General features: G+C 47.8%; 1 protein-coding gene across 4 annotated transcripts in view; it reads left to right on the top strand.

Annotated features, from left to right (window-relative positions):
* Positions 1-1,420: 1,420 nt before the first annotated feature.
* Positions 1,421-19,979, top strand: part of RNF121 (ring finger protein 121) — a 40,300-nt gene continuing 21,741 nt past the window's right edge. The window contains exons 1-6 of one of the 4 annotated variants that reach the window (XM_075061867.1): positions 1,421-1,510; positions 14,027-14,064; positions 15,678-15,819; positions 17,286-17,440; positions 18,165-18,272; positions 19,134-19,254. In XM_075061867.1, coding sequence (XP_074917968.1) covers positions 15,694-15,819; positions 17,286-17,440; positions 18,165-18,272; positions 19,134-19,254 — 510 coding nt within the window. In that variant the 5' untranslated portion in view covers positions 1,421-1,510; positions 14,027-14,064; positions 15,678-15,693. Of the gene's footprint in view, positions 1,511-3,532; positions 4,399-14,026; positions 14,065-15,677; positions 15,820-17,285; positions 17,441-18,164; positions 18,273-19,133; positions 19,255-19,979 lie in introns of those variants that run through there. The other 3 variants (XM_075061868.1, XM_032792752.2, XM_032792759.2) reach the window with 3 other exon arrangements.

The following is a 19,979-nucleotide window of genomic DNA, read 5'->3' as shown; positions in this document are numbered from 1 at the left end:
GCAGCGGCACAAGGTGATGTTGTCAGCCGCCAGCAAAATCAATTCATATTTATGAGCTCGCTGTGGAGACGGCACCTGCGTCATACGCTGCTTCAAGAGAATCTCAAGCTCGTGAGGAACCCAGACAGTTAGAGGGTGCCCTAAAACAACAGGTCGCGACTGCTCGACCACGAGGGCCGCAGCAGCGATGGACCGCACAGAGGAGACAGGAAGGACAGGAGGGGCTGAGAGGGCCATCCCTGCCGACCTCGAGCAAGGAGGGCGCTATCAGGTCGGACAGGGCATGGGAGGTGGATGGTGCAAGGGCCCGGGGATCCGGGGGGGGGGGGTCTAGACTAATAGGGGATGTTAACATGCATCCGCAACGTTACGCTATTTACCTACTATTATAATTTTGTTAGTGTTTTTATAGTCATGGGAAAGAAATAATCCAGTGGAAAGAATGACAGGGGCGGGGGCGTTACATGTTTTGGTTGTTTTAGTTCCATCCCTGCGGGGCCCTGCCAAAAATGTTCAAATTGGGCCCGCGCCTTCCCATTAAACCAGCCCGGCAGCAGGCCGCCACACAACAATCCCCCCCCAAACACATCCCCCCCAACGCCCAATTCCCCCCCCCCCAGGCCGCGGGCCACGCACCCAGCGGCAGCTGAGCATCAGAGCCATGGGCGAGCTAGCCAGCGAAACAGCCAATCCCCCCAACCGGTCTGTACCACCAACCCCGGCCCTCTACCTCTGAAGTCGACCTCAGGCTAAGGAGGAGCCAGGGCGTGAGGGGGAAGGAAGCCGGCTATTTCCCGCCCAAACGCCTTGACCTATGACACCTCCGCTGAGGGCCGCGCTTAACGGCGCCCACCGGGACTATTATAAATATTTTATTACTTCTCAATCCCCCACAATATATTGCGCTTCTTATCTAAAGATGTTCCACAATGACATTAATTCTGCTTTTTTCTCCTCTCTGGCAGGGGCGGGCCGCTGAAGGAGTTAAAGTCAGGAGACCCATTGGGCATGCCGGGTGCTTTGTAGTCTTCCCGGGGGTCCTCTGTCCCGGCAGGGCCCAAAGTGACGGGCGGCACAACACGGAGCGTTCCAAGCTCAGAACACAGCAAAAACGGTAAAATTGAACTTAGTGGAGACGACGCTGTTGATATTTACAGCTCGTGACACTCAGAGATCATTCGCTTCCTGTCGGAGGCGTGCCGGCGATGTATGACTTTTTTTTAAGGATTTTGCGTTTCTTTTGGTCTGTGTAAATATCAGATGACTCAAACTCTGTGACAGCTCGCCAGGCTGTCCGGGAGGCGTCCCGCCCCTCGTTCTCTGAATCTGAGCATATGGCGGAGCGTCTTCTCCGCTGAATTGGGTGTTGACGTCTAGGTCGACCGTGACCGGCTGATTGGCGGGCCGGGGAAGTAGCTGCCGGCTCGGGGGCGGTTAGGTTAGGTAGGGCTAAGATGGCGCGGTTGCTGGAGGTGAGTGGCAGTGGGCCCCGTCGAGCGGGACGTGAGAGGTGAGGGCGGCGGCGGGCGCGCGGGAGCGGGAAAACACCCCCGGCTGTTGTGTGGGGAGGTAGTGAGGGCGTGGGGGTCGGGGTCCGAGACGGGCTGTGAGCGGCGCGCAGGCGGGTGCTTCGGTGAGGGGAGCTGGGGCGACCTGGTATAGGTGGGCTGGGGGGCTGCAGGGAGGGGCTGTGGAGGATGGGGCTGTGGGGTTGGGTGGGCGCGTGGGGGTGGATCGTGGGGGCTGTAGGGAGGCTGTGAAGGAGCTGTGGCTGGTGGAGCCGGGGGTGATGTAGGGGGTTGCCGGAGGAGCTGCTGCAGGGCTGTGGGCTGGGTGGAGCATGGGGGGTGACGTTAGGAGGGTTGCATTGGAGGAGCCTTGTGGATTGGGCCTGTGGGGCTGGGTGGAGCTGGGGCGTGCTGTAGGGGGTGCTAGGGAGGAGCTGTGGAGATTAGGGGTTGACTGGGTTAGGTGAGTGGGAGGGTGATGGTGAGGGGCGTGCGGAGGAGGGGCTGTGGAGGATGGGGCTGTGGGTGAGTGGAGCTGGGGGTGATGTAGGAGGGCCTGTGCGAGGGTATTGTGGGAGGGCTGTGAGTTGGGTTGAAACTGCGGTTGATGTGGGGGGCCTGCAGGGAGGGGCTGTGGGATGAGTGTTGTTGGGGTTCGGTGGAATGGCGGGGGGTGACTGTAGTGAGCTGATAGGAGGTGGCTGTGGAGGATGGGGCTGTGAGGGTTGTGGTGGAGGCATGGGAGGTGGTGTAGAGGGAGCTGGAGCGGCAGGGCTGGGGAGATGTGCGGGGGCTGAGAGTTGGTAGAGCGTGGGTGATTGGGGGCTTTGGATTGAGTGGAGCTGGGAGTTGTGGGGGGCTGGAAGGGAGGGCTGTGAAGGATTGGAGGCTGTGGGTGCGGTGAGCTGGGGCGGTGATGGGTGGGGCTGTAGGGAGGGGGCTGGGAGGATGGAGGCTGTGGGCTGGTGAGCTGCGCAGGGGGTATCGTCTGGGGGGGCCTGTGGAGGCTGGGGGGTTGGGTGGTGATGTAGGGGCTGCAGCGGAGGAGGCTTTGGAGGATGTAGGGCTCTTGTGGGCGTTGGGTTGGAAGCTGCGGCGGTTATTGGGGGGCTCAGGGACGGGGCTGTGGAGGCTGCTGGGGCTGTGGGGTTGAGTGAGGGGTGGTGGTGTAGGAGGGCTGGGGGTGTGGGGCTGTGGAGTTGGGTTGAATCGGGGGTTGATGGCAGGCTGCAGGAGGGAGTGTGGAGGATGAGTGTTTTGTGGGTTTCGTGGAACGGGGGTGATGTTAGTGAGCTGTAGGGAGTGGCTGCTGGGGATGGGGTGTGGGTTGGTGGGGTAGGGGTTGCGTGTAGGGGCGCTGACGGTCATGGGCTGTGGGAATGTGGGGGGCTGGCAGTTGGGTAAGCTGGGGTGATTGTGGGGGCTGTGGTGTGGTGGAGCTGGGAGTGATGGGCTGGATGGAGGGAGGGCTGTGGAGGATGGAGGTGGAGTGGGTGCGGTAGGGAGCGCATGGTGGAGACGTGGGGCGTTGTGGGTTGGTGGAGACTAGGGGTGATGTGAGTGTGAGGGAAGGGTGTGGGATCTGGTGGAGCATGGAGGGTGGTAATAGGGAGGGACTGTGGGATGGGGGGCTGGGGGCTTGGTGGGCTGGGGGTGATTGTGGGTGGGATTAGGGGAGCGAGTGCTGTGGAGAATGTGGGGGCGTGAATTTAGAGTAGAAACTGGAGGTGATGGGCTGCAGGAGGCAGTCGTGTGTGGCATGGGGGGTTGTGGGGTTGGGTGGAACTGGGGGGTGATGTGCGGGGGCTGCAGGGAGGGGCTGTGGAGGATGTGGGGGGCTGTGGTGTGTAGGGTGAATTGTAGGGAGGGGCTGTGGGGGGCGGTGACCTGGAGGCTCTGGGAGCTTGAAGCAGCTTGGGAAGGGAACGGGGTGGGGCATGGGTCTGGGTTTCTCGGGGGAGGGGGTGCATCACAGGGCTCTGTGCCAGGAGCGGGGATGGAGGGAGCTAAGAGCTCTGTGAAGGATGAGCCAGGCAGTGAAAGTGTGACTGACCACTTCAACACCAGGGTATAGGGTTGCTGGGGAAAGCGGGTGAGCAGCTCAGACCAGGGTCTCTGGGACCTGTGGGGGAGGTTAGGGAGTTTCAGTGGGGGAGCAGCCAGAATATGGTTCTCAAGTGGTTTCAAGGCTTCAGCATGTGCTGGCAGGTATGGTTAGAGTCACAGCTCTCTTCTGCCCCAAGACTCAGACCGTTAAAACCTGACTCACTGAAGAGAGGCATAAGAAATAGGGTGACCAGACAGCAAATGTGAAAAATCGGGATGGGATGGGGGGTAATAGGAGCCTATATAAGAAAAAGACCCCAAAATTGGGACTGTCCCTATAAACTCGGGACATCTGGTCACCCTAATTAGAAATGATGACTTGATCTGTGTGACATAATGTAAAGTGTTTTTATCAGTGACATGATTGAGTGCTTCTGAGGTCTGTTACCAAAATAGCTTGGCTGGTCTTGCACATCTGTGTGGGACTCATGTATTTGACAATAACTGGTGAACTTGGAAAGTATGGGCAGATTAACAGCACTGGTAATATGATTTGCTGGCAAGAATTTTCTGTACTCTCATACAGTACTTTGAAGGTATAGGCTCTATGCCTCACAGGACTCTACACAATCAGGTAGCCATTATTCCCATGTTGTAGATAGAGAAATTGAGGCACAGCAAGGCTAGAGGATTGGCACCATATCGTACAGTGCTAGTATTAGAACTTGGGGATTCCCTATCTTCTAGATCCCTGCTTTGTAAATCATTATTGCTGGCTGACAGGTGAAGAAGCTATGTTAAGATCAAACTCCTTGATGTGCATTAGCCAGAGATGAAAAAGCAGGTATGCTTCCACTTTCTTCTATAAGAGAATTGCAGCCACAATCATAATACAGTGCTATCAAAGGGTCAGCTGCTCAGACATGATCTTCCTATCTAGGCTTTTTGCAGCCAACCTTGTACTTTTCCTACTGAATTGTCTTTTTTTCAGCCTGTGAGGCAGATAAAAGCCTTTAGTCCTGCTTGGCATCTCACATTGCCGCAAGCTATAGCACTCAGTACAACTACCTCGTGCCTTAAAACATAGTATATTTACATAATAACTACATATCAGGCAGACGAGTATAGCTAATGATGCTACTGGCCCTGCCTAAGCAGGGTCACAGAGGATCGTGGCAGCAGATGTTCGTTCTTGCATGGTTCAATCCCCTGCCTTAGGACCAATTTTTTCTTTAACATTGAAGAATTTTTGTAATTTGCAGGGTGTGATATTGGAAGGTGTCTTAGTACTTCCTTGGTTTCCAATTGAATTGTGAGCAGAGTGGGACTAAAGGTTCTCTGATAGCGGCAGTAGCAAACTTTGTGCATCCTGTAGCCAGCATTCCCCCTAACTTTTTACTTTTGTGTGTGGAATGAATTTTGTTATGTGCACCAATATGGAGGTGATGTGCGGAAGGGGTGGGTCTGAGGGGTTCGGAGTGGGGTTTCAGGGCTGGAGCAGGAGTTTGGGGGGTGGTGAGGGCTCTGGCTGGGTATGCAGGCTTTGAGGTGGGGCTGGGGATGAGGGGTTTGGGATGCAGGAGAGGGCTAGAGCAGAGGTGTGGGGGGTGCAGGCTTTGCGGTGAGGCTGGGAATGAGGGGTTTGGATTGTGAGAGGGGGCTCAGGGCTAGGGCAGAGAGTTGAGGTGCAGGGGGGGTGAGAGCTCTGGGGTGGGGCCAGGAATGAGGGGTTTGGGTTGTGGGAGAGGGCTCAGGTTTAGGGCAGAAGGTTGGGGTGAGGGCTCTGGGATGGGGCTGGGAAGGAGGGGTTTGGGTTGCAGGAGGGGACTAGGACAGAGGGTTGGGGTGTGGGGGAGTGAGAGTTCTCTGTGGGGCTGGGAATGAGGGGTTTGGGTAGTGGGAGGGAGCTCAGGGCTAGGGTAGAGGGTTAAGGTGCAGGGGAGTGAGAGCTCTGAGGTGGGCTGGAAATGAGGGGTTTGAGGTGCAGGCTGCCCCGTGGCTGCGGCAGGGAGAGAGGACTCCCCCTCAGCCCTCTCCCCGGCTGCAGCAGCCCAGGGCTGGGGGAGAGGTACCTCTCCCTGCTGCGCACTTGCGCAGCCCTTGATAGCCTGCTGCGTAGCTCAGTGGGAACTTAGCCCGTAGTCATGATGTTCCCGAGAAGGGAGGCGGCCATGTTCTCAGATGCAATATGTAGGAATGACCTGACAAGGAGTATGAGTGATGTAGCATGGCTGAGATGTCTGAGATTGGTAGAGTAGGTTGATCTAATTAAAATGGATCAGTTAGGCCTAATCTATGTTTACTGGCATTGAGCTGCTCTATCTCTGTCATCATGTCATACTTTCATGTATCCATTTGTGTATTATTAAGCCTTGTGCCTTTCACTCAGTGATAGCTTTTTTCAGTCAGGCTCTCACTCAGTTGAGTGCTATCAGTGTGCTAGGTGCTGTAAAAACATGTAAAATGACAAATTCCCTCAAAGTTCTCTTTGGACAGACAACACTACAGGCACCTAATAAGCTAGTGCTTACTATCAAGGAGAGCATGTCTTGAAGGGAGCATCACTGGAAGACCTGAGGGTAGAAAATGTCTAAGGGAAGGACTTGACGTGGAGAGGCCTTAGGAGTTAGATGTTGTCACAAGGGTGTGGAGGTGCTAGGGGAGAAGACTTGAGAGAGAGTGGTTAGGAGAAGCATGGAAAGATTGAGAAAAGGGAGTAGATAGGGATGGGAGGAGGAGTAGAGATGTTGGTAGGGGACACAACTATGCAGTGCCTTGAAAGCAAGGTGTGGGACTTAAGTGATTCCTTGTATGCATCAGGCTTGGCCTCTTACAGCTAGTTATTCCAGCATGAGAAGCATCTGAACTGTATTTTTAAGGCTTTCTTTTTACATCTGTATAACTTCAGCAATAGGCTGTTCATGCAAAATAGACTTCTGGGCTGAGTATTTGAGTTACAAGCAACTGTGCCATCTCAACCTTATCTAATAAGGCAAGAATAAGACCCAATGTGCTCTGTATGCTGGAATCATCTCTTAAGGATTGTGGAAATCAAATGCACCCGCTTCTACTCCCTTTGCTCATGGCATCCGGTTGACCACTATATATGGGGCTCTGAAATCATAAGCTCCACAACTCTGATTTGGATAGAAGCAAAATCATCCCCTTGCTAGGGCAGTTATACTACTGAAGGCAAATTAATAAGGGTAAGCTAGCCTCTAACTGGCATTCCCACAAGCTGTTCAACTGTTATTTTTTACCAGCAGTGGAGTGGAACTCAGGAGATATGAGACTTTTCCTGCATGTGAAACCATGAAAGAAAATCCATTGCAGACTGACCCTTATAACTGAAAACCATGTTGATCCTTCTGACTCTAAGACATTTGCAATGCCTTAGAAATGTACTGAGAAGGCCAAACAGATCAGCACAAATAGGCATCAGCTTCTGGAAAGGAACATACGAACAATGCATATGTGAATAACCACTGTCCCTTATACAAGCCTGAGTTGTTGAGAAGAATTTATCTGCCGTTGTCTTGCAAATACTTTGTCTAATTGGGGATCGGTTTGTGGCATAAGCTTCAGGTTTGAAATTCCTCAGTTCCCTCTGAGTTCAAACCCTAGCCAGGTCAGCTCAGTCCATTGTCTTTCCAAGGCATACACAATGAATTGATAGCTTTTCATGTGTGGATTTTTCACAGGACACCTCAGATGTCTCTGTGGATACTAACAGTCCTGTAACACTTTTCATAAAAGCCCAGTGTCCTTGACCGAAATATCCCCTTCCTTCATTCCTGCTGTGCAGCATGCCATGTGCCTGGTTGCCACCATCTAACCCAGAAGTGGCTGCATTTCTATGGTGGTGTATGTATATAGATCTCGTGAGATGCTTTGGGATGTATAGCGTGTCATTGCTGTATCGGTGGGTCAGTATTGGCTATGTGTCTCAATCTGCCTTGAAAAATGTGGCATTAACGTTGACTTCTTATACTCCACACTTTTCTAACAGCTTTCATTCAAGATTTCGAAGCACTTTACAGATACCTACCAGCCTCTCAACATCCTGAGAAACAGGGAAATTCTTTTCCCCACTCTACAAATAAGAGGCAAGGTGAAGAACAGATTAAGGGCCTTCCCAAAGTCACACAAGTGCCAGAAGAGCCCTGCAAGGATTGCTGGACGCTCAGCACTTCTGAAAATCAGGCCTGAAGATATCAAGGTTTCACTTTAGGTACCCAAAAATGGACCTGTCTGAAAACATTTGCTGAAACCTGAAGGAGCTAGGACTATGCTATTAGAATCTAGGCAACCTAAATGCTATTCCCTTGCTCTAACCATTAAACATCGTTCTCTTCAGGCACTGAACAAACCTGTCATTTTTGGCACATGTAATACTGCAGGAATATCTTGCTTTTGGAATAGAAGGATCTATAGTTGGATATTTAAACAAGTAGCCACTTCGCCATTCTCAAGACTGGTTTCCTTAGATCTTTTCTAAGCCTACTAGTGTAAAGTGATTCTGATCAACATGTTTCAGGACTTCTGCTTGTCTTTTCTCTCGCTGTCTGGACAGTACTATTGTCGCAGTGTAGGAAACAAATGTCTTGGTCTTTTTTGTAGTACAAGTACTTGGAGCCTCTGCTGGTTTTGCTCTCCTGCTCCGAGGTTACTGGTTCCTTTATATCTTAAAATCTTCGTTGTTATAACTTTGAACCGTTCCGTCAGATGTCACAGTGTAACTTTAAGGTAATAAAGCTAGTGATAAAACCATATAACTATTGAACGTAGTTGAGTGAAAATTATCCCCATTAATTAAGACAGCAGCCAAGCATGGTTTCCAGCTCTAAGGGAAGACTTTATATTAAGCAAATGCCTCAAAGATATTTGAAAACTCTTCTCCAGTCACCACCATATTTGCTGCATATACTGTCAATACATTGCCTAAAATACAGAAATGAAGGATGAATTGCTTGTCTCAAGGATCTGGCTGTAATTTCCCTAAGAGAAATGTGTAGGATGAATCCTGTGAATATAGTCGTCTTCTTTTTTTAAAAAGTACCTTTTAAAATCTGACTTAATTGTGATTCAGAGGTCAGCGTTTTTATTAAAATACCTTTTTCGGTGATATGATTATTAAAAGTGACTTCTAAAATACTGACTTTGTCCTTTTTTGCTTTCTAGGTATCATGACCAGGGACAAATTTGTGTGGAATTCCACTTGACCTGGCAGTCAGTTAACTCAAATTACTACAGTCCCCAAAACTCTCATCTTAAGGTTGAGAGGAAGGGTGGTCCTGTGAGACCCAGGGGACCCAGTCTTAGTTCCTTGCTCTTTCACAGACTTCTTGTGTAACCTTAGGCAAGTCACTTAGCCTCTCTGTGCCTCAGTTGCCCATCTGTACAATGGTAGCACTTCTATCCCACAGTGGTGTTGAGAGGATAAATGCCTGCAAGATTGTGAGGTGCTTAGATTCTATGGAATAATAGATGCTGTATAAGTACCTAAAATAGGTAACTAATGTAGAGAGGGCCTCAGTTGCTCCAGCTTCACCATTGTGATGTCAGCCTTTTGCTGGCTCTGTACTTTGTCTACAGTGGCAAACTTCTGAAGAAAAAAAAACCTCACGACTGTACTACACCCATGTAGCAACAGTGGAGGCAAGGGGCAAGCCACCATCAGCGTTCTAACTGCCATGTTGGCTAGACCTTAGATCAGCGGTTCTCTGGTTGGGGGTCAGGACCCCAAAGTGGGTCACAACCTCATTTTAATGGGTTCGCCAGGGCTGGCTTAGACTTGCTGGGGTCCAGGGCCAAAGCCTGAGCCTCACCGCCCAGGGCCGAAACCCAGGGCTCAGGTTATAGGCCCCCTGCATGAGGCTGAAGCCCTTAGTCTTTGGCTTTGGCACCCCCAGGTCAACAGAGCCTGAGTGGGCTCCATTTGTTAAGTCTCAAACAGGTTTAACAAGCATTTGCTGGCCAGGCAAAGCACCATATATTTGGGTGAGGCTGACCCTCTTTCTGGATCAGACAACATGGATTTTTTTTTCTTAGCATGGGTGAAATTTTGTTAAATTACAAGGATAGCTGCATACAGAGAAGAGTTCACCATCTTCATGAAATCTTTTTATTGCCCTCTTGTAGCTCCGAGCTCTTCAATTTAGCAATGCTCATTGTGTGTTCCAAACAAAAACCTTGAGCAAAGTACTTCCCACTCACTGATAGGTAGCTGAACGTAGTTTATTCAAATTGGTTTGGTTTTGTCGAATACTTAGGAGTGCAACCCTCTTGTTTAAGGATTCATTGCCTCTGCCCCTTCAGTGTTGTTCTTAAAAACCTCTTAAGAACACAAGAGTGGCCATACTGGGTCAGATCAGAGGTCCATCCAGCCCAGTATCCTGTCTATCGACAGTGGCCAATGCCAGGTGCCCCAGAGGGAGTGGACCTAACTGATAATGATCAAGTGATCTCTCTCCTGCTGTCCATTGCCACCCTCTGATAAACAGAGGCTAGGGACACCGTTCCTTACCCATCCTGGCTAATAGCCATTAATGGAATGAACCACCATGAATTTATCCAGTTCTCTTTTAAACCCTGTTATAGTCTTAGCCTTCACACCCTCCTCAGGCAAGGCGATCCACAAATTGACTGTGCTGTGTGAAGAAGAACTTCCTTTTATTTGTTTTAAACCTGCTGACCATTAATTTCATTTGGTGGCCCCTAGCTCTTATATTATGAGGACAAGTAAATAACTTTTCCTTATTCACTTTCTCCACAGCACTCATGATTTCATATACCTCTATCATATCCCCCCTTAGTCTCCTCTTTTTCAAGCTGAAAAGTCCTAGCCTCTTTAATCTCTCCTTATATGGGACCTAATCCAAACCCCTAATCATTTTAGTTCCCCTTCTCTGAACCTTTTCTAATGCCAGTATATCCTTTTTCTGAGATGAGGAGACCACATCTGTATGTAATATTCAAGATGTGGGCGTACCATAGATTTATATAAGGCAATAAAATATTCTCAGTCTTATTCTTTATCCCCTTTTTAATGATTCCTAACATCCTGTTTGCTCTTTTGACTGCTGCCACACACTGCGTGGATGTCTTCAGAGAGCTATCCACGATGACTCCAAGATCTTTTTCCTGATTGGTCCATGTTTGTCATCTAAGAAATCCTCCAGGAAAAGAGTGAGCACGATTGGATAATCCTAGGACCTCTGACAGTGAAAGGGAACATTTGTTTAAGGGGTCTGTTTTCTACATCATAAAGCAACAACGACACAGACCCATTTTTCCCCCCTTTGCAGATTACCTTTCAGATGTGCAGTTTTTTTTAAGTTGCCAAATGCATTTTTCCCCCAGAGGCAGCTCTCTTCTGCTCAGGTGGTACCCATTTACACACATGGGCTGTCCAGCATTCTCAAACAACTGTTATGCTTATTGTAACGTTCCCTTAAAAGCTTCTCTTGTCTAGTCGATGCATAACTCTATATGAGAAGCTGCTTGTCCCCTCTCCTGTGGGATGTTTGCAAGTGGGAACCAGAGAAATTTAGTCTTCAGTAAGAACTCTTCCGTTACAGTGAGGATTAACTTTGAAAAAGCCTAACTATGCTAATGGTCACATCTGGCTTTTTTTATCCCATTATTTAAAATACAGTAGGGCTCTGATCCTGCAAACATTTGGTTACCTGAGTAACTTTACACATGGGTAATCTCGGAATGCATGGGACTAGTCTTATTGAATCAGTGTCTTGGATCACTGCTTAAATTGGCACCAATCTTTGGGTCTCTCCCATGTGTTTGCAAATTAGATTGTATTATTGTTTTGAGTGCTGAGAAAATGCATCTGTCAGCACTCAACAGATTAAAAATGAAATCAGAGGTCACATTTGATCTATGGACTAATAGCTCATTTCCATTCTTCCTCGTGTCTGCATAGGATTCTTTCCTATAGCTTATTTTCCAGTTCTCCTCTCTTAAAATTTCTCAAGCAATGAGGCTTCCATCATCTGCTGGATTATTCCTCAGCCTGTCAAGGGGGTCAGTAGATAAAACCCCATCTACACAGTTCTAGCAACAGTGGGAAACTTTTCTAAAAATTTTCCAACCTAGACACTGTCAGTGGTGGGTTAGGGCAAGTGGACTATATGGGAGGGACAGGAGCATACTTGTGTCAGCATGGAAATCCAGTAAGGACACTGAGGTAGAGAGGCTGCCTTGTGCTTAGTGAAGTAACTATTTTTCCAGTGTTCTGAGGAGGATGTCAGTAATTTCTACACCAGCAGAATCTAAGCAATTTGAAGCTGAGTGAGGCTAGGAATAGCAGCCTTATTCTTTTGTACTTCTCCCACTCACAGTGAGTTGGGAACAGGTTATCTGCCGTACTGAATTTCTTGACTCTGGCAGTTTTTCAGGTCCTTACTGTTTAAAATGAATTCTGCTGTAACTAAAAGTCCTGTGGCTTCCTCTCATGATTCAATAAAATAGTATCCAATAGTCAGGAACAAGTAACATTGAGAGTTGCACTGATCTAAATCTTCACCACCTACTCAGTCTCTTAAGCAAACCCTAAACGTTAAATAAAAGTTTTCTTACGGCGGTATCTTGCATTTATCAAAGTGCTTTCCAAAGCCTGCAGGGGCTAAATCCCTTGTAATTCCATTGTTTTGGGGTGGAATACAGCAGCTCTTTGCACAGTGCACCTGTGCACTGTTAACCTAGGACAAAGAAGAGATGGAAATCCTATCAGCAGAAACTACAGGGGACCCAGACTTATAGCAAAGATGGAATTTAGTCAAAACACTGGGACTCGTGTTGCTGTTTGATAGAGGGTCAGTGAGATCTTTAATGGTCACAAGTAGTTGAGCACTCAGTTCTATATCTTGTTTGAAGGCAGGTTTATTGAGAGAAGTCAGCAGTATTGCACAGACACAAGTGCAGCATATAAAAAGATTAAAGGATAAAGGTTAAATCTGAACTTGGAATGTTTATCATCTAATGAGCTTGTGTGGAAAGAGGGGCTGCATGTTCCTTTTTTTTTTTACACTGTTTGCACTGGAGAAATGCATGCTATGTCCCTGACATGACCTGTCTGCAAACTGAGTGGCTGTCTCTCACAATGATGACACATTTCATATGTATGTCACTTGGAACAAGCTCATCTGGCTGTTTACGGATAATACGATGTGAGGAAAAGCCAAGGACCAATACAAATATCACATTGACTCCCTGACTTTAATAGCGCGTGGTCGTGTACTCAGACAGCTGGCATGTCTAAACAGTTGTGCAGCTAGCAGTTGTCCTGGGCCCCAAGCAACCTAGTTTTGTTGGTTTTAACTGTTTGTAATATAAATACAGTTAAGGATGAGCTGAGATGAAATCAGATATATAAGATTTCATTAACCACACCCAAAGTGACTGTTGGCCTCCCACGGCAGTGTTTGTGTTACCATAGGAGGAAAATATGCCCTCTGACCGAAGGAGATCTCTGTTTGAAGAGGATTCTCTAATCTAGCAAACAAAGGCATAAGGTGATCCAATGGCTGGAAACTGAAGCCAGGCAAATTCAGACTAGAAATAAGGCTGATCATTTTTTTTAAACATTCAGGGTAATTAACCATTAGAACAATGTATTGAGGGATGAGTTAGATGTTAGGGGATTGCGAATTTACCACAAGATTGAATGTTTCCCAAAAGATAGGGATGATGGGTTTGCTGCAGGAATTACTGGGTGAAATTCTGCGACTTGTGTTATGTAGGAGTTCAGACTGAATGATCCTGTTGGTCCTGTCTGACCCTTACATCTACAAAGCAGGGGGCTGAATCATCTACTCCCTTGGGGTTACTAGGCTGTACCTGAGATTGCAGCCACTGCTCAGAACAAACTGTCCTAAGTTGTGTATCTAGGTGAGATGTCAAGATGCATATTTCACTCCTGAAAGTGGTGTGTGGGAGTGTACCTTAGACACCCAAGTGATCTAACAATTGTGAGGAGTGTGCAAAGATTCTTTAGACTTTCCACAAGTGTCCAGGGTATAGAGCAGAGGTGGAAGTCCTAGGCTGCTAGCAGCTAATGTTGGGAGGATGACTGCTAAGGTGACTAATCAAGATGGCTAGAACATGGTTTGTGGCTTCTTCCTCTGAACCCCTTACTTGACTCTTAAGAACACTCTCTGACCATGATTCCCTGGGATCTATAATGACAACCTTGCAATTAACATAAAACTCTTGCATTGCCTTCAGCCCTAGTCAGAATTCCAACATGATTACCGTGAGGCATGCACTAAGTGGTGGTTTCCATGTTGGTTATGATCTTAAATTGCTTGTGACAGCATTTAGCCAGGGACAGTTCCTCTTACACAGAAAACAGCTTGTTTTTTTCAACTGATGTGTAAACAAAGTATTGCAATGATCTCCTCTAGGCTTTAACTGCCACTGTTGGACTTCAGTAACTGGTTGTTTTTCCTCCCTAGGTTGATCTATCACGACTGTCCCCCGAAGAGAGATGGAGGTGAGTGGTGCATTGCAGTGGGTGTGGGAGAGGTGAACGTATGCGTAGGTCTTAATTACTATCCAGTGAGGCTGGATTGCTGTAGTTGTCAATGCAGAGCGATAGCATCTAACTGTGGACTAAGCCCATTTGCCTTGCACAGTGTTACTAGATTATTTGCCCCACCACTTCTGTTAATCCAGCCAGTTTTAGTTGGATGTTTAGAATTGGCCTCCCTGTACTCTCAGCCTACTTGAATGTTAATCAGTAGAAATGTCCTGAAGGCTCATAGAAGTAGCTTTGTTTCATATTTTCAGTTTGCATTGAGCTCACTTGGTCTTAAGTGAACCATGAGTTAGGAGCACTTTCTCCTGCTCCCAAAGCGTGACTTGTAGCCCCGATGAGAGCAGCCATGAGCTTTACACAACTCAGTGGGGCTCATGTTTAATATAGTGGTAAGGCCCATGTAGCTTACAAGTCCCATAGTTCCAGCTTGATACGAGCTGGTAGCTGCCCTCAAATAGGAAGCACTGCATGCTGGGACCTGCAGTTCTTGTAGAACTGTTCCTCTCTCAAAGACACAAGGGATGTCAATCTGCTGCAGTTCATGCAAATGAGGTGTGAGCTGGGGCTCCTATCCCCTTCGTTGGGCAGGAGGGAGAGGGATGCCTCTTGCTATGCAAAACTGAAGTGAAAGGACATTTTGTCTATTCTGCTTGGGCCCTTTATATGTCTGCTGGGCATCAGTTCATATCCTTGGGCCTCTCCTTCTAGCCATGATAGCAGGGAGCCCCTTCAGCCACTAATGCTGCAGTAGTGAACTGCAAGATTGTAGGTACAAGAGATGCAGTCTGCTTCTCCTTGCTCCCAAAGTCTGACAGCACCAAGAAGACACTTCAGACTTCATCTTTCCTGTCTGCACAGAGCTTGAGCCAAAGAAATACCTGGGTTTTTATAGCTCTAGAATCTGAGAGAGCCAGACCAGATTTGTATTCCTCTGCCTTTCCTCTCTTGATTATAGCAGCATCCTTCCCTGCTAGCGTCCCACACACTACATCCTCCTCCCCCACACCACTTTTCATCCTGACATGGAAACTTTCCTGCAACCCTGGCCCCACGAAGTCCCGGGACCTCCTGGTCAACCTCCTCCTCGCCCTGGCTAAACAAGCCATCTACACGACCAGGGAGAGGAGGTTGGCTGATGGAGACTCCAGTGACTGTGGGGCTTGTTTCCGGTCCATGGTCCGTTCACGTATCCGGGCGGAGTTCCTCTGGGCGCTATCCGCTGGCTCTCTTGACGCCTTCGAGGAGCAGTGGGCGCTGTCCAGGGTTCTCTGCTCGGTGTCCCCGTCAGGCTCCCTTCTTATGACCCTCTGACCACACTCCCGTCCCTGTTCTTTTATTAGTTGTCCCCTGTAATCAGTGGGCTTCTGTGGTCCTGTGGGTCCTCCCCTTAGGCTGGGGGAGGATACTTTAGTAGTGGGCGGGCAAAGCCCGCCCACTTCCCGGAAACCCAATAGATACAGTGAGGTATGTTACACAACAGGTAACCCTGCTGTGCTGCTCTATATACCAGGTTCTTGCTGATCCTAGCCTGTGCACTCCAGACTTGACTTGCCTTGTTCTCATTTCAGGGTTGAGCATGCTCGGATGCACGCCAAGCACCGTGGCCACGAGGCCATGCATGCCGAAATGGTCCTCATCCTCATTGCCACGCTAGTGGTTGCACAGCTCCTCTTGGTACAGTGGAAACAGAGACATCCTCGCTCCTACAATGTAAGTGTTTCCCACCCTGTTTCATCCACCCTCTGGCTGCAGGTGCTGAATGGAGCTGGCATTTATTGTATAAACAGTTGTATTAATGCCATTCTCTGACTACCGTATGATGTTGAAATCTTCGCCGTCCAACAGTGCGCATTGGAACTGTATGAGAGACATAGGCCACATAAGCCATAAAAATACAATTTCCTTATCAGTGTAGCATATGTCAGGGGTTCTCAACCGTTTTCTTTCTGACCTCCTCTCCAACATGCTATAAAACCTCCACAGCCCACCTGTGTCACAACAACTGATTTTCCGCATATGAAGGGCGGAGCTGGCGTTAGGGGGTAGCAAGCAGGGCAATTGCTTGGGACCCCATGCCACAGGGGCCCTGCAAAGCTAAGTTGCTCAGACTTTGGCTTTGACCCCGGGCGGCTGGACTCAGGGCCCTGGACTTCAGCTCCATGCAGTGGGGCTTCAGCTTTCTGCCCTGGGCCCCGGTGAGTCTGAACCTGCTCACAGCTTCCCAGGGGGCCCCGGACCCTAGCTGAGAACCAATGGCATATGTAACTCTTTGCTAGTAAGGAGCTTATGCCAAGTTGTGTTAGCCCTTAAGGAGACAATGGAATAAATTGATCTCACCTCTGATGTTACTCAGAACAATGTAAATGGAAGCTGGATTTCACCATTGTTGTTACTCAGAATAACACAGACTGGTTGAGTGGAAGCTGGATTTCCTGGTCGCTGACCTCATTTGCTATTTGAATGCTCACAGATCCTTGTCCGATCGCTTGGTTTGCTGAATCCTCTCAAGCCTGTTGGTCACTCTGCTACCATTGATTTTGCCAACTTGATGCATCAGACTGTACATCAGGGAATATCGTTCCATTCAAGAACAACAGGGGATTCTCCACACCCTCCACTCTTCCAAGCCTCATGATGCCAATTAACAGTGCCAGACAATGGCTTGTTTCCTCCGTGGTGGTTTTGCAAGCAATTCCATTTGCATTGCAAAAACTTTGTGCTGGGAAAGGATCTGTATGGAATAGCTGAAGCTTATTGTGTGCACCTGTTTAGTATCTGCTTTGAGGGATGTGTGGGTAAACTCTTAAGAACCTCAAACAGGAGAAAATTGCTGTGGCCCTCTTACAAAAAATGATGAGATAAGTATTGAGCAGATATGCCTCTTCTAGCAGAGATGAGCAAACCCCAGTAGCTCATTTAGAATATTACAATGACTTCTCCCTCTGGTTTAAACCTTCTCCACAATCTGTCCCATCTCGCCCCTCGCTCAACCCACTGAAAAAACATTGGGTAGCATTATTTAATTCAGATTTCATAGTGTCCAGGGCTGGACAGCCAAGAATGTATTCTCTTTAATAGAGGCATGGGGGAACAGCAGGGCAGCCAGTATTGGTTTCAATGCCATTCAGTGTGAGAGCTAAGTCTTGGCTGAAATGCCTTTTGTTTTGTTCTTGCAGATGGTGACCCTCTTCCAGATGTGGGTTGTTCCCCTTTATTTCACAGCGAAGCTGCACTGGTGGCGATTCCTGGTGATCTGGGTTCTCTTCTCTGCTGTCACAGCCTTTGTCACTTTCAGAGCAACTCGTAAACCTCTTGTGCAGACAACTCCGAGGTTAGCATGATCGTCTCATCATAAGCCACATGAACCAAAAACTAGACATGGTTTTGTGCAGGCTGCCTCTGTGAGGGCAGCAGGTAGCTAGCTTTATTCAAATTTCCATGCAACAGACCTACTGCTTTGCTTCAGCTTTGCAGTTCAGCTTCTAACTCCAGCAATATTCCCACCTTGTGCCGGGGGCCCTATGATGGGACTGTATTAATCACACTCCTTTGACTGTCTCACTTGGATTCTGCCCACTAATCATCTCTGTCAGGAGTGCTTCTAACATTGCTGACAACTAATCAGCTTCAAACAAAATCAGCCTGTCACTGAAATATTAATTTTCCCCAGAATCTCTGCTGACCTGAGGAACAGATGGAAAGCCTGGTAGATCGTAGCCCTGCTGGGCTATAAGTGGAGCCATGTCCTAGTGGGGGTATTTTCTATCCCTAGAAGGTCATGAAGTACTGGACTTAAGTCATGACATTCCATACATTGTGATCTGCCAAGAGCCACAGGCAGAGTAAGTGTCAGAGCTGGGATTAGAACTGTGAAAATCTGGCTCCCCAGCCAATGGGCAGCCCACTATCTTCCCTTTCATATGAACAGCTCAAATGGCCTAAGTGATAAACTAGCTTTAGTTAGAATCTTAAAACTCCTTCAGGTGTTCCATGAAACTCCCTTCAAAATACCTGTAAAATCACTTCACTTTTGCGGGTGTGTTTTTGTTTTACAGGCTGGTCTATAAATGGTTTCTGCTGATATACAAGATCAGCTATGCCACTGGAATTGTTGGGTACATGGCTGTAATGTTCACTCTTTTTGGTCTTAACTTGTTATTCAGGTGAGTAAATCTTTAGCTGCTTAGCTCCCATCAAAGAGTTAAAATGGCAAAGCTGTGTAGAGCCAAGTGTTAGCTATGGGGCTCTTTAAAACACATTGGGAAATAGGTACGGCCATATATATATTCCTAGTCGTGTCATCAATAAGGTAGGAGACCAAAGTGCTGACTAGTTTTTCTTTTGGCTGCAGACAGAGGCATGGAGAAGTTAGGCTCTGTGATTTGTGTTTATTTTGCACTCTACAGTTATTTGCCACTGTGTAACATCTCCAGCCTTGACGGTCAAGGAGACTCTTGGCTATCTTTTTCTCTCTTCTTGAGAGATGTTGATTACCTTCAACAGCAGCTGAAGCCCCTGTCTTTCAGAACTACCCCTTAAATCTAGGTATGAAACATTGCCCGAGAATTCACAATTCGAACAAGCAAGGCTGTGGTCCTAGTGTAGCAGTGAAAGGTATGGACTCCATGCACATTAGGCAATTTAAGGATTGTCGATTCCAAGGCCAGAAGGACCACTGTGATCATCTAGTCGGACCTCCTTCGAAACCAAAACAGATTCACAAGCACAAGATGCTACATTAATGCATATTGCTGCATTTGGAAGATGGCAACTCTTGCCAAAATTCCCAAAGATCCGGTATTTACAGGGATTATGACATGGCAGTCGTGCATGTCACCACTGTGTAGATATTTCAAGACTGAACGCTTACGTGGTAGATGAGGTTCCTAGTACACTATTAAATATTGCTAATGAGGCCTTTGATGCTCTGTTTTTACACCGGGCTAGCTGTGCTTATGTTCAGTGAAGCAACTTTGTTTGACTGAAGAACTTGTTTGATGATTTTTCTGCCTCTTACACTGCAGAATCAAACCCGAAGATGCAATGGATTTTGGTGTTTCCCTCCTATTCTACGGCCTTTATTACGGAGTACTTGAGAGGGACTTTGCTGAAATGTGTGCGGATTACATGGCATCAACTATAGGGGTGAGTTGGCATGGGCACACCGTTTCCTAGAGCCATAGTTATTCTTTTTAGTGGCATGTTTAATCACAAGATGACTTCTTGTGAAGTTTGCTTCTGTAACACTATCTTTTCATGGGGAAGGGGACTCAGAAATGATGACACACAAGAGCAGCTTCTTCAAGTTTGTCTAAATTGAGTGTCTAAGCACGGATGTTCCGTAAGTCTTCTGTGCCCTTCTAAAGGCTGCAGCTTGCTTTTTCTGGCATCCCACATGGGTAAAGATGGTTTAAGACGTCATGTTAAGTGGAGCCCACCATTGAGTCATACACTTTTACCATGCCTCTCAGCAGGTCCAAGTGGTATTATCATTAGACCTTAAGTGAATGATTTACCCTTTCCTTCAGTCTGTCACTCCAACCACTTCCCCATGTACCTGTTCCACATTATAGCCTACAACATCTTCCTTTCTTCTTTGGTGCTCACTGAGAAGGTGGTTAGTAATGTTGCTGAGTCAGGGTTCTCCACCTCTTAGTCACCCCACTTCTAGTAGCCAGTCCTCCACAACAAAGATGCCGCAGGAGCCTGCACAGGGGGTTATGGGAGAGCTCTTGGCATGAGGCTGGCTTTTACTGCAAACAATGGAGTAAATTTGCTTCAACAGACAATCTTAGATAGGAGGATGCTCCATTTAACCCCTTGTATTGGAATATCACAGGTTTGAGAGCTGCTGTAATAAATGGTGGGGC

This window comes from Chelonoidis abingdonii, chromosome 1 (assembly GCF_003597395.2).
Source record: "Chelonoidis abingdonii isolate Lonesome George chromosome 1, CheloAbing_2.0, whole genome shotgun sequence".
In the NCBI taxonomy this organism is placed as follows: domain Eukaryota; kingdom Metazoa; phylum Chordata; order Testudines; family Testudinidae; genus Chelonoidis; species Chelonoidis abingdonii.
This window is presented reverse-complemented; position numbering and strand designations above follow the sequence as displayed.